Genomic DNA, 15,006 nt, shown 5'->3' with positions numbered 1-15,006 from the left:
ACTGAGCAAGTGAACCATTGCATTCTGAATTAACTGAAGATTTGAGTCATCATAAAAGATTGTGCTGCTTCTAAACTCTATGTGGAGGTGGCAAAGGCCTGGTTCATATTAGTAAGGAAACATAGCAATCTCTTAGCTAACACCGGATGCATAAAAGTACTAGAAACCATCACTGCTCTCTGGGAAACCAAAGAGTCAGGAGTAGAAAAGTAAACCAAGCATGTGATCCTTCCTTTGCAAGAAACAGATTTATTGTACCAATATATGGAATGGGGCCATCACAATCCCCATCAATCCCCCTCAGTTCTTCCATCTATCAACCAGTACCACCATCCTTTCCACGGTAATCCTCAACAATCTCATTTTTATCCAGATCTCTGTGTAATATCCACTGAAAAAAGGCACAGAACCTGAACTTCCTAGACTGCATTTATCGTCAGAGTATCATTGGCATACCCATAACACTGCAACCCAAAATGCCTCAGATTCTCTACAGCAGCCTCCCATACACGTTATACTGGAAGAGTGATAGAATGGAACTCTGAGGGACTCCAGATGTGAGGACTTCAGGCCAAAGAACAATTCCATAGTATGACCCCCAGATTTTTTTTGGAGAGAGAAAGGAATTTTGCCCCAAAGAAAAATCCCACCAACCCTGCCAAATCCTGCATGAAAAAGTCAACATTACATCATAGTCAACAATATTAAGTCAACTTCTGATAGTGCAAATAAAATTCTTATAGACATTTGACTTCTGTCAGTCACCAGAAATATATGAATCAAGGGTATTAATGCCATCTCTGTACCATAAATGATGTCCAAACCCAAATGGATAGGGATCCAAGAAACCAGAGAGATCTAGAGGAAGCTGGAGTTGTCCCAATGCAAACTTCTTTAAAAAAAACATTACCCTGAACTGAAAAGGTTCAAGACAGGACTGTAACTGGCAAGGTCAAAAAATTAGGAAATACAGATGTAAGGTCTTTCAACTGGGCAGCTTCTTGGTGTTAAAAAGAGGGATGTAGGGGGACACAAAGAGCAGTGCAGTGTTCATAGAATCATAGAATATTAGGGTTGGAAGAGACCTCAGGAAGTCATCTAGTCCAATCCCCTGCTCAAAGCAGGACCAACACCCACTAAATCATCCCAGCCAGGGCTTTGTCAAGCTGGGACTTAAAAACCTCTAAGAATGGAGATTCCACCAGCTCCCTAGGTAACCCATTCCAGTGCTTCACCATCCTCCTAGTGAAAAGTATGTTGACATATGGGATCACCAGAAGAATGGAAGGGGGAAGAATGGAGGACCTTGGTAGGGGAGAAATGGGGGGCAGAGCTCCGGGCAGGTTGGGGAGGAAAACTGGAACAGCCAAGAGGTTTAGGAGTGGGCGATGGGAGAGTGGGATACAGGGTGAAGATTAGGGATTAGGGTAGAGCTGCTTGCAAATTTTCCATTAACTCTTTTCTGATTTTAGTGGAAATCATGTTTTTTTGATGATCACCAAATCAATAAGGTTCTTCTCAGACAGCTAGAACATTCCTTGAAATTTTGGAATTGATCAGATGTAGTCTTCAAAAATTATCATGTTACAGACAGAGAAATAGAGAAACGCCATCAAGTTGAGGGTTTGGCCTGACTTTATTTGGCCAATTACTTTGTATTATGATTGTGTTTAGACACTCCGACTGAGACTGGGGTCTCACTGTGCTTAGCGCCATGATAACATTTAGTAGGAGACAGACCCTACGTCTAAGAATTTACAATCTAAACAGATAAGATGGACAAGGGGTGAGAGAGAAGAAGTATCATTATCCCAATATTACACATGGGAACTAAAGCACAGAGAAATTAACTAACTTTCCCAACATGACACAGGAAGTCTATAGAAGAGCCAGGAAACTAACCCAAATCTCTCAAGTCTCAATGCAGTGCGTACCCACAAGACCATCTTTTCTCTGCAATTATTTTGTTAGAGATGGAAAAATGAAAAGAATCTGGATGGTATGCTTTTGATGAACTCGGGCCTTTGTTTCTTGTTCCAAAGATTTTAGGGTTGGGGATCCAATCTACAGTGTGATATTCACAACTATTCTGACACTTCTGTCCATTCATATTCTGTCATCATGAAGTAGCTGAGGTGGTGATTAAAATGATTACCTCAGATATCAGAACTCCAAATTACTAAAGAAACATTTCAATCTTAAATGAAAGAGATGGCTACTAAAAACAGATGTTTGTATTCACCAATGTCACCCAAATGGTAGCAACCACTCAAGTGTGTAAGAGACAACATGAGTAGGTATTTAGCCAATAAAAATAAATAAATTTTAAACCTTACGTTAACAGGAAATACTTTAGATGCACTTCATCCCCCACCAAAAAAAAAAACACAAAAACCCCACAACAACAACAAAAAACCCACAGTAAACCAACTTTAAGCAATTTTCTGTAATTATGAGAATTTGAGAGGGACATTTTTAACAGGTATGTTGCTCTGGTATTGATGGAGTAACTTCAGTCAACCAAACGTCAAAGAAGAGGGACACTGTCAGTCTATTTATGGTTAGAGAGTTAAATTGCAAAAAGCAAAAAGTTAAAATCCTTTACATGCTAAGTGTAATGGAAGAATATTGAGATACTTGAAATACAAATCTTAAAAACAGAAGAAGGCAAAATGTTGACCAACAACTAACAGAAATAGTACCAACCATTAGCCAGAAATCATTCTGATCTCTAAGGGAAAAAAACCAAACATTTGGGATTCTGGAACAATGTGTATGTTAGAATTTTTCTAGCAGACTGAGCATAGTAAAATGCATTAAGCAACATCCCTTTCATTCTAGAAAGAAAAGAAAAATAGCAAAGCACTTTGAGACTGATCCAGCTCCACTCGAGCCAATAGCAGTCCTTCTACTGACCTTGAACGGGAGTTAGATCAGGCCACTTGTAACCAGAAAGGAAGAAGACAGAATCGGAGAAAATCTACCTCTAAATCTTCCAATTACTATACAGAATGGAACTTTTAGTGAATAATATATAGACAGAAAACTGTCCTTCAAAGCCCTACAAACTGGAAAAATGGAGTGCCAACATTCACAGATTATTATATACCCAGATCTCAGTGCTGAAAGAGAAATATCCTTCCCAAACAAAACAAAAACAAAACCAAAAAAAAGCAAGCTGAATTGCTTCTGGCACTTACAGGCTATTTATCGTAGAGATCTGTGCCAAGGGTTTCTCCGTCTTAGTGACAAGGGACTTCATGAAGAAAAAAGTCATTTCTCATGTCTCTGCAGTCCACAGGAAGGCCATCCGGGTTCTTAAGGAGCCATTATATAGTCAGACAATATTGTATGTCTTCAGTAAGCCAGTGGTCTGAATGAGCTCTCTCCTGCTATCTACTGATGAAGTGGGGAAAAAGACCTCAGGAACAGACCACATTTGTATAGACACACCTATTGTTTCTTCTAGGTGATCAGCAGACAGACCTGCTTTGCCAAAGTGATCAATTTTGACTGTTTTTGGTTAAAATTCACCTAAGTCTTGGACACAGGGATAATACAATGTTATTTTTACTGTATGACTAAAAGGCAGAAGAACTGTACTTAATATGCCCTAATTGAGAAATCACCCTCAATTGATCCTCACTGTGCGGGGGCGGGAGTGATGCCAGTCCCATCTGAACAACAGAAAGGATGGGAATAGGTGTTTCTACATGGTGGTGTGAACTCTGTTTAAAGGGTCCTAGATGCCATAGGACCTTTTCCCTCCAATGTTTACAAACAGTTGATTAGGCTCAATTGAGAATCCTCGTTTCTTGTTAATGACGACTAGCGCTGTAATCACTGATAAGCTGATCTAGGGGGCTGAGTCTTAGTCTTGGTGTGGGGATAGAATTATGGTGAAAAAATGAAGAGGAGGCAGCAGCAGTGAGGTTCCCTGATAACTAGTTAAATCACTAAGAACTGGGTTAGGTGGTGGAACCTCAGAACATAGCATTGCAGCCAACAGCCGCAATGACAGCGGTGAACAGAGGTGGAAACATCACTTGAGCACACACACTTCCCCTCAGGAGTTGGAGGTGAACCCACCCGAATGCACACCTAGACCCTAACCTAACAAACCGTGAGCAGGGTGCAAAAGCAGGAAAAGGAGAGTGGCATACTGAAGGGACACTTGTCCACTGGACTTTCATATTGCAAGGTGGGAAATTAAGGCAAAATGTGCCCAAGATTCTGTGGGGGTAGGTGTTTACTTATTGTATACATGCTTTTGAATCATTGTTGTGTTCTCCCAAATTAATGCTGTGTTACCTCTCGTCTTAATAAAAGTTTTATTTTGTTATACACAGATTCAGTGCTTGCAGGTAGGGAAGTATTGCCTTTTACAGGTGCCCGGTGTAGTGTTTAGTTTTTCTAGATTTCTGGATGGGGCTCAAGACAGTTCTGTTTTGTAATATTAAGAGAAACCCCTGGATATTGACCCTTGTTGCTGCTGTCACCACCTGGCAGAAAGTATACATATACTTTAGATCAGTGGTTCTCAAAACTTTTGTACTGGTGATCCCTTTTACATAGCAAGTCTCTGAGTGCGGACCCCCCCTCATAAATTAAAAACACATTTTTATATATTTAACACCCCATTATAAATGCTGGATGAAACACAGGGTTTTTTGTGGAGGCTGACAGCTGGCGACCCCCCCATGTAATAACCTCACAACCCCGAGTGGTCCCAACCCCCAGTTTGAGAACCCCTGCTTTAAATAGATGCATTTGAGATTGGCCTAGGAGTGGTGTTCTATCTGCATTAGGTATCACAGTAGTATAAGTCTCTCACACTCTATAGAATGTATTTAGCCCAGGTATTATTCCCATTGTACAGATGGAGAAGAAGCACAGATAGATTAAGTGATTTGCCTAGGGTCACATAGGATGCTTGTGGCAGAGCAAAAATTGAACCCAGATATTCTATTGCCCAAGCTAGTGCTCTAACCCGTGGACTATCCTTCCTCACAAGGAGACAGTCTCAGGAGATAAATGCTGAATAGCACTCAACACTTTATTATAGCTAAAATTCATTCCCCAAGTTGAATGATGAATTATTAAAATAGCTATGTATTGTAAATGTCAAATCCAATTGGGGGTGGAAGGAGGAAATACAAGAAAAGTAATTTAAAAACTATTCAAAATGAAAGACTTCTTTAGAGTATGTATTCTTAGAACCAAAATACTGCTACCATATGGTTAAGTAGATGATGAAATTAGCAGTCAGTCAGCATTATATTGTTTCACAAAGACGTACTGATAATATAAGTAATACATATCTAGAAAGTTATACACTTTGGTGAAAGAGCATACAAAAATAAAACGGTTTTTGAATTTTATTACATAAGACAAAGATAGCAAACATCACACAATAACACTAATGAATTTATGTTACCAGTTTGAAGCTAATCCATTTGGGGAAACCTTTGAGACAGCACCGGATTTATAGCTGGGTAAAAGGATTATAACCACGTAAATGTGTGTTGGCACATCACTAAAATGTCCAGGTTGTTAGAACTAAAGTTCTATAAAACAGCAACTTCAGTAGTCATTTAGGCTTAAACATGTCAGCTTTCAAGAAACTATAGGTTTTATGTTATGCCAAAGCCAGAATTTTATGTCTGAAACAAATTTGGCTAAAGTTATGACTCTTAGAGCCAGGCTTGCATTAGGTGGTGGGAAGATGTGTGTTATAGGCACGGTAGTGGCTGGAGGCATTATGCCCATAAAGACCAAGAACACGGATAATGGCTCCAGCATCACGTGCACTCTCATTACCACAGCCCTCCAACCACAAGCTGATGGGAAAGGTGTTGGGATCATAAATATGTTTACACCAGCAGTCTGCACAAATTCCCTCTGTCGGGACTGCTGCATGCTGATAGTGATGCTAGAACAAGGTGTGTGGGCAGCTGTATTATGACTGCCTCCTGTTCATGATCACTGGAGTGGGAAGAACGGGCTCCACACACTCTCCAATTTTGCACCCTCAACTCTGGAGCACCCAAAATTTGATTCTCTGCTTGGAACATGTTTAAAACTACATTACCATAAGCAATCCTTTAGCACAGTAAAATACACAGTGAAAATGCAAAAAGCGACTAGAACTTTTTACACAACAACATGTACATAATTATAATGGTCATTAAGGTTGAAACCATTCATGCTAAAAAACAGCTCCAGTCCTTCAGTGCAGTCAATGTAAACCACTGCAATCAGGCAAAGTCCCACTGGAGTCTAAGACTCCATGTGGGCACAGGGGTGTATGCTACCAGGCTGCATTTCAGGACTGAGGCCAAATTGTGCCCCCTAAATTCTATAGTTCAAAGAGACCTGGAAAAAACGAATCTAAATATAATTAAAGACCTAAATCTTTATTTCTACATTCCCCACTTTATTTCTGCAATCTTGGAATTTACTCAAAGATATTCAAAGAAAAAGAAACCTGACGGAAATAATTTCTTGTATAATTAAACCAGTCAGCTAACTAAAACCTCATTAAATACAGTATAAGAAAATGAAGCCAGGACACACATGCATTCAGAAATGTGTGCTTAAAAATAGTTATTTCCCATACACTTCAGATTTTTCTTCTTCTTTTAGATTGTGATCTCTTTGGGCACCAAATGTTTCTGCAAATGTTTTTATACAGAGTTCAGCAAAATGGAGCACTGATACTGGTTGGAGCTTTTGGTTCATACCCTTAATTGTTTTCTATTTAGAGACTTGCAATGATCCATTTGATTGGTCTGAAAGAAATTACCACATCCATTTATTTATTTACAAAAATCAAATTGACAGCCATAAGTAAAAAGGCTGTTTTAAAATTAACATTTCTGGTTTAGCGTGCTCTATAATCACTGGACATGATTCTAACTAAATTCAGGACCAGGATGCTACAGGCATCTGGTTACTGGAACTTATATTTTTCATGCTATGGAAACTTTTCTGTTAGAACTGATCCTGCCTTCACTATCAACTGCTGTCTGACACCAGAGAGCATTTATTCTGACAGGACATGGTCAATTAGCAGAGGCCCTCATCCCATGGGCTGGACCTCCTGCATGTACAGCTTCCACACCACTGCACTGGAATCCTCATCATTAACTAGTAATAGTTCTGCCAAGTGAGTCAAAAGGAAACAGAGCTCTTGCTCAAACCAAACAGGAGCTGTGGTGAGTTGTTCTTAGCAAAAAATAGGTCTAACATACTTCATAAGAAGGGGGAAAGGAGGATAGCATCTGCAATTCTTTGTTTATAGTAACATGATTCAGTGATCTGTTTCTGCACCCCGTGGAAATATGGTTTCAATTTTGCTTTTAAATCAATGTTGCCAACACATTTTCTTCCTTGTCAAACACTTCTCTTAAAGTGAATACAAAGACAGTTTAAGATTAATGTCTCAATTATATTACAGTAGTGGCTCGTTTGGTTTCAAATTCAGTTCACATTTGTTCAAAGAAGAGGTGCAAGCACTGTGCTTGATAAATGGAATCACAGATGGCTTTAAGATACATCATCATTACTGACTTGTTGGGCAGAGAAAAAAGTTACATAAACTTCTTTCCAGAATCCAGTGCTTGAAGATAAGGTCTTTGCCCATGTTGCTGTATTTCTTACACCCTTACAAAAATTTCCTCAGCTTCTGCAGATGCTCAAGTGTAGAATATGGACTATAAGAGTAGCTGGCTTTAGATATTCTGAAAACCTGTTTCAGTTACAGCTCGATACAACCGTCGGGATGTTATTAGCTTTGACAATATGTCTGGAATGTCAAGTGCTTTGATTTGTTTTTAAATTTAAAAAGAACAGTACAAATTATAAAGTTTATTAACTTTCAACATTTTAAAGAAGTCCTCCTAAAAGGATAAAAACTAAAATATTATCCTACTAGACTGGATAGTTTCAGATCCTTTGGTAAAAATCAAATAATGGAGTTCTAAACTTTCTGAATCGTCAAGAAAAACTGGTTCAACAAAAAATGATGAATGATATCTAAACCCACATAATGCAATAATATTAATATCCAAAATTCCAGTGCTGGGACTGATTTAAGTCAAACATAGAAGTATAAATGTACGGGCAATGAACAAACAGCGCTAAGAGCTGAAGTGTTTTCAGAGATTTCACTGATTAGCCCCTAATTTATTTTCAGTCTCAAGCACACAGATATTAACAAGTTTCTGTAATGTGCCAAACATCATATATAGTATTTATATCCCACTATCCAATGATCTATGTTGTTAACAATGTGAGTTGCAGTAAACAGTGGGTTATAATAAAGTTAAGGAATAAGGTGCACATCAAACATTTGCTGTTACTCCTAGAATATGATGAATGATTTTTTTTAAAAACCTGATGTAATGATTCAGGTTTCCTAATATCAAATTATACTTGAGAAAGCATGCTATAACACTGTATTCATGGCTCCTGACCTATTCAAGACCTCTTAGCAATTGGCCTATGAGTAAAGCAGAACCATAGGAGTAGGAGTGCCAGTTGAAAGACAACAAGCTAAACAGCTCAATGATTCTCTGTCCAGAGCCAGATGCAAATTAGAGCAACCCAGGGGCTGCACTGAAATGCACTAGCTGGCAGAGTCCCATAAAGACCATATGCCAGCTGTGGTAGCTGGAATGAATAACGCATCATGCTCTAACCACTTTTACTCACCACCCACAACAAATCCCCCCTAGCACCAAAGGGTGAGGAGAGAGGCATAGAAGCTAACTCAGCTGACTCCACACCTACTGGGGACTCTCCCATATCAGCAGTATCCCAACAGGACTTGAGGCAGAAAGGGAGCAGAACAGGGTTTACAATCTGGTCATATGTATTTTTATACTACCTATCATGGGCCTTAGTTATCAGTCTCAATGAATAATTTACATATCATATATAAATCAAGAGCATACAGTTGAAACTTCAAAGCACCAATTTAAATTATATTTCATCTTAAAGGGGAAAAGCCCCTCTTTTCTGAAAATGACTTTTTTTTTTCAAAGAACATTTTGAAAAACAGAAATATCAACAGAACCTTAATTACTACAGATCGTCCAGGCACCAAAACACTTGCCTGCATATGGTGTTAGGAGCCAGGGTTTCAACAACAGTCTGCTATTGCAGTTACTTTTGCTTCTGAATTTAAGATCAATGTTTGCTCATCCTACTCATATAGCCTTAAAGAGTTAACGATAAAAAGTATAGTATCAGAGGGGTAGCCGTGTTAGTCTGGAGCTGCGAAAAGCGACAAAGAGTCCTGTGGCACCTTAGCCTAACCACAGGACTCTTTGTTGCTTTTTATAGAGTATAGATGAAAGTAAAACAGATTCCCTACCAAAATGCTTTGAGGAGATTTATGTTCAATAGAAACCTGATCCTACATGGTGCAGAGTACCCAAAGTATATATCACCAGCTGGAAAGTAACTACCCTCTAGTGAATCAGTGATGAAATGGAGCAAGGGCTGCTATCAAGCATAAGGGTATAGTCAAAATTATGCAAAGAAACGCATAGCCTATCAAAATTTACATTATTTGAATACTTGTACAAATTATAGTCTGCTTTTATTTGAGAGTGTCTGCTACATCTAAAACAAATGCACATATACCAGAAGTAATTATACGTGACAGTAGGGTCTGATGGTACCAGCCAATGAGAAAAGAGAAACCATCTTTAAACAAGAACACCCTCAACTGAACTTGTACATTGGGATTCATTTCCAACAGGATCTAAGTACAGCTAAATGCCTTCTCATTTTTCATCTAGGTCACTGCGTCATCTCCAACCCATTAATAAAAGTCATCACCACTTGAAGGCAGTTTGGCAATCTACGCAAAATGAATTTGTAATTTCTACACAGTTCCTATTGTTCAGATATGCACATCACAGGAATTGCCATAACTGGCACTATGTGTCAGCCACTGTTAGTGGTGGTGAGAACTCTGAATCGTGCATTGCATAAAATGTAATAAATTAGCCTTTAAAAACTGTTCTGAATTCTGAGAGTCTGTTGCATTTTCAAGGAGAAATGATGGAATGTGAACTATTTAAAAGAAAATTATTTTCTCTGCCATGCAAGAAAATGCACTGTATGTCAGATGCAATGTATACATCTTTATGATGTCAAGAATCAGATATGTATGCTCTTTCAGGTATCTGGAATCCAAAACATATCTACTATTTTTCAAAGGTAAGTAAAAGTTTATCTCAAAGGCTCAAAGTGCTCAAACTAATACAGACACTCTCTCACTCTCTCTCTCTCTTCAACCAAATGAAAATGCAGCCAACAGGCACACAGCGCCTTACAGAACAGTAAAAAGACGACGACATTTTGGCCAACACCATGAGGGGAAGCCCAGAGTCTGATGAATGTGAAATAGGATCCCTGGTATTCAAAGAGCGCACACAAGATCTCAGTTTTTCTGCTCTTATCTAAGGCCCCAGAAGAATGCATGAAAGGACACTTTTTGTGCATATATTAGAAGCAGCTCTATAGTTTGCAATAAAAGTCATAAAATATTATTACGCACGCTTTTATCTTCTGATCCACAGGCTATGAATTGCCCACAGGGAGTGACAGCTATTCCACATGGGTGGCAGCGGTTAATATGTCCTTCAAATCGACGTTCACACCTTTAAGGGAATTAAAATAAACTGAATTAACGCTGGCTAAAAAGTAGTTTTTTAAACCAGCTGCAGAGTTGGTAGTTACAATCACTTATTTTTGTGAAGTTTTGCTAAATTCAGATCAATATCTGCCTAGTTACCAATACAGTACTAGAAATTAAATCTTCAATATCATTTTTGCAGGCAGATAGGAGTAATTGATGTTAAAGGAATACAGTAATCTACTAACATAAATCTGAAACACTGGAAAGTTAGAATGTAAAGTTCTAACTTTCCAGTTTTCTAACTGGAAAGTTAGAATGTAAAGTTACCAACTTGAATTTTTCCGTTTGAGATTTAAATTTTCTGGGATAGAGACAAAAACACTCCTGTAAATTTAAATCTAGGATCACCCAATCAGCAAATATTCCAGCCACAGTTTAGTAGACCAATTTGACTCAAGCCCAGTGCTTAAATTCTCTGCTAATGTTAATACACATAAAGGGTCCAACTTCATTTGACTCAGGAAGCTCCAAAACTCCTCTCTCTCTTATGTGAGTTCTGGACACTGTGTGCCAATTTCTGTACTGCTACTTCACAACATGCAGTGTATAGTTCTCTACAACTACTGTATGTCGAAACAGCACAGTCAATGGACTGCACTTTCCTACCTTAACTATTAATTTGTGAATTGCTTTTAAACTTGATATGTCTAAATTCGGCTTGAATGACGTTTCTGAAATATTATGTGCCAAGATTAAATCTGTGGTCTTCACAGCAAGCTGTAGCCTCTAGAATCACCAAAACAATGTACCAGCATTAAAACATTCTTATACAGAAACTTTCTGTATGCAGAGTACCAATTTAGTTTATGCACAATAGCAGAATTCTTTTTCTCATTGGGATATTGGATATACATTGTGGCATACATGTCACATTGATTTGTGAACATATATTATATATAATTATATAGACGCTTAAAATCTATCAGACAAAGCAAAAATGAGTGGTAGCGAAAGATCTATTGTTGCGTTAATTATTACTGCATTTCCAGTACACTATTCATACTGATGAAGACTTACAGTATATTTCCCCATTTACATGCTATTTTTGCACTGAAGCAGTTAGTGGAAAAATTTAGAGAGAAAAGGAAAAATATTCACATGGTGTTCACTGATTTGGAAAAGACCTTTGACTGAGTTCCACCCAGGGGTGGCTCCAGGCCCGAGCACGCCAAGCGCGTGCTTGGGGCAGCAAGCCACGGGGGGCGCTCTGCCGGCACTGCAAGGGCAGCAGGCAGGCTGCCTTCGGCGGCTTGCCTGCGGAGGGTCCGCTGGTCCTGCGGCTTTGGCGGACCTCCCGCAGGCCTGCGGGAGGTCCGCCATAGCCACGGGACCAGCGGACCCTCCGCAGGCAAGCTGCCAAAGGCAGCCTGCCTGCCGTGCTTGGGGCGGCAAAATGCCTAGAGCCACCCCTGGTTCCACCAGAAGTCATATGGTGGTGTCTGAGGGAGAAAGTGGTACCAAAACTTTGTGTGTGGCTTGTTCAAGCCATGCATGTAGATGCAATGTCAATAGTGAGAACTTCTAGTGGTGAAACAGATGAACTGCTAGTAAAGATGGGCATGCATCAGAGATCAGCAATGAGCCTTTCTTCTTTATCCTTGTCCTGGATACCCTGACAAGGAACATACAGAAAGAGGCACCTTGGTGAATGCTGTCTTCAGATGATATTCTATGCAGTGAGCAGAAAGACAGTCTAGAAGAGGATCTTGATAAATGGAGACATGTGTTGGAGAGACATCGGGTCAAAATAAACAGAGAAAAAATAGTATATGGTATGGCATTTCAATAATGTGAACACTGAAAAATTATCCTTGGAACTAGAAGGGCAGATAAATACTGAAAATGCAAAAGTTTCAAGTATCTGGGTTCCAGAATCTGGGGTAATGGAGGATGAAATTAGAGCTAGGATAATTAACGCTGGGCTCAAACAGAGGGACGTTAAGTGGTGTAATATGTGTCAGGAAAATCGCTGGTAATCCCTCAGAGTTTGATGATTGTCTTCCATAAAATGATAGCCAGTTATCACTGGCAGATCCAGAGGTGGCTAATGAGACCAATTCAGGATCCACAGATCTTTTCACAGTTGGGGCAGACATTTCCCGGTGGAAGGGGTAGACCTAGATTGTTGACTCAGGCTGCAATGCATTCTTTCCTCCTTTCCCATTTCTCCGTTTCCTGTTGTCTTCCTTGGATCTCGAAATACTGGGATCCTTGCCACAAGGTCCTTTTCCATTTTGGTCAGTTGAGGGCTTGGGTTTCCCATGAGTTTTATATCAATATAAATGTTCTTCATGTTGGCTTTCAGGATGTCTTTAAAACACTTTTTGCCCATCAAAAAGTGTGACAGAAAATACCAGTACGATTAAAAGGGGAAAATCTATAAAACAGTGGTACATCCAGTTTTAATATATTGCATTGAGTGTTGGGCAACAAAGACGAAACTTTGAGTAAATGATCTGTTCCAAAGGAATGCAAATGTTGAGATGGATTAGTGGTGTAAGCAAGAAAAACCAGGTCAAGAATGTATACGTTAGAGACATGTTCAAAGTAACACTCATACAGAAAAAAAATGAGGGAAATCCATGTGTTTTGTGTACTATGAGCTTTATGGACATAAAACCAAAAATTTGTAAAGTGCATAACAGTTCAATGCCCCTTTACCGCAGACTTCTTCCATGATCAATCAGAACACTCAACTCAGCCATTTTTTAATTCTCTATGTGAATAACACCTACTGGAGTAGGTAGAAAGGGGAGAGTAAACTATTTTCTTCCTTGCGTGAACTAAAAAAAGACTAAAAACTCAATTTTTCCAGAAAATTCCATTTGTGAGCAGAGCAAGGACAGAAAATGTCATCTGAACAGGAGAACATTTTAGAAGGTTATAAGCTAGTGAAAAGCTGGGGATAACACAATCTTTTTTGCAACTTCACTGCAACAGTCACTGCCAGTGAGCATTATAGTTCATATTTACAGACAGGTACTTTAAATATGGGCCACAAATGACCTGCTTTAATTTTTTTTAATTTAGCCATATGAACTCAGTGAATATAATGACCCTGCCAAACTAAACAAGAAGCAAGAACATAAATAAATTATTCCCTTCCCCCCAGGACACATTTAATTGATTACCCAGCTTTTATTTTTAACTACTTTACCATTCACCAGCTTTGCTTATATTAATATTTTAAAAAGGAAAAGGCAGGTAAGTGATCTGTGAAAAGTTCTCAACTCATTTATTACTCTTCTAGAATAGTAGTTAGACCAGCTGATTACAAAAACATAGGAACATAATAGTTTCCAACCACAGAAGTCTCCAGTTTTATTACTTTTTGACATTGGTGTGGGTAATAAGGCGCCATATTTTGGCAAGACCTTACATGCCCTTCTATGGGCTTAACAGATCTTTTACAAACAAAAAAAGTGAAAATAACTGAAAATAACTTCAAGTATTCCTTAATAAAAAAACCAAACTAATAATCAATGCATGCATTACATTTAATAAAAACAAAAACAAGAAAACCAAGAATATCACTTAAAACCCATACACCTCCCCTCTCTTTCAAATCAGTTCTCTAAAACCCTTTTCTTTTAGAAATATTTCCTACCTAACCCTCCTCAACAGAGATCTCCCCAAATCTTCCCTTTTCTGAACCGCTGTCCCTCCTCTTTTTTTTTTATTTGGTTTGGGATTTTTTTGCGGGAGAGGCAGCAGGAGATCTTTTCTTGTGCTAGATTGTATTTTGGAGGAGGGGAAGTCTGGTTTTAGAAAGCACCACATACATTTCTGGCTGAGTATACATGATTCATAATAATAATTTAGTTACATAAAAGTCCATTCCCATTTTAAACACCAGCTCATATGGTGATCTGTTACAACAGGTAGGCTGGCACGATGTTTTGGAAACACTGTCATTGCCATAGCACAATATACTATTTTATATTTGAAATAAGTGATATCTGAGGTAAATATGTGGCAATAGTTGACAAATGTTGACTGTTCAATGGCTTCTACTTTAGTGAGCTTTCCCTGGGCAACCAAGGGCTAAAATGTAACTTTTATTTTGTATAAATAGTTAATATTCTAAACAATCTGAGATTATCCTTTAAAAGAAAAAAAAAAAAGCTCAAGATTGCAAGCCTGATTCCGCATTCCATTATACTAGTTTTATACTGGAATAGTAGAAAAACCACTTATGTAACGAAGAGACGCATCAGGTCCTGCATATTTACTATAAAGAAAAAAAAACAACTACTTTTGAGTTTACTGTAGCTACTGCTGGCTAGCCATTT

The 15,006-nt window shown here is 38.7% G+C and overlaps 1 protein-coding gene across 12 annotated transcripts in view; it reads right to left on the bottom strand.

Moving 5' to 3' along the window:
* The window catches only part of WDR27 (WD repeat domain 27), a 197,687-nt gene that overhangs the window by 90,692 nt on the left and 91,989 nt on the right, over nucleotides 1–15,006 (bottom strand). For all 12 annotated transcript variants that reach the window (XR_005595768.1, XM_039528789.1, XM_039528788.1 and 9 more), the window contains one exon: nucleotides 10,574–10,676. Coding sequence is in view for 11 of the 12 variants with exons in the window: in XM_039528789.1 (XP_039384723.1) it covers nucleotides 10,574–10,676 (103 nt within the window). In the remaining variant the exon portion in view is untranslated. The remainder of the gene's footprint in view (nucleotides 1–10,573; nucleotides 10,677–15,006) is intronic.

This window comes from Mauremys reevesii, linkage group 3, assembly GCF_016161935.1.
Source record: "Mauremys reevesii isolate NIE-2019 linkage group 3, ASM1616193v1, whole genome shotgun sequence".
In the NCBI taxonomy this organism is placed as follows: Eukaryota; Metazoa; Chordata; order Testudines; family Geoemydidae; genus Mauremys; species Mauremys reevesii.
The sequence above is the reverse complement of the archived record's forward strand: the minus strand, read 5'-3'. Positions and strand labels throughout refer to the sequence as shown.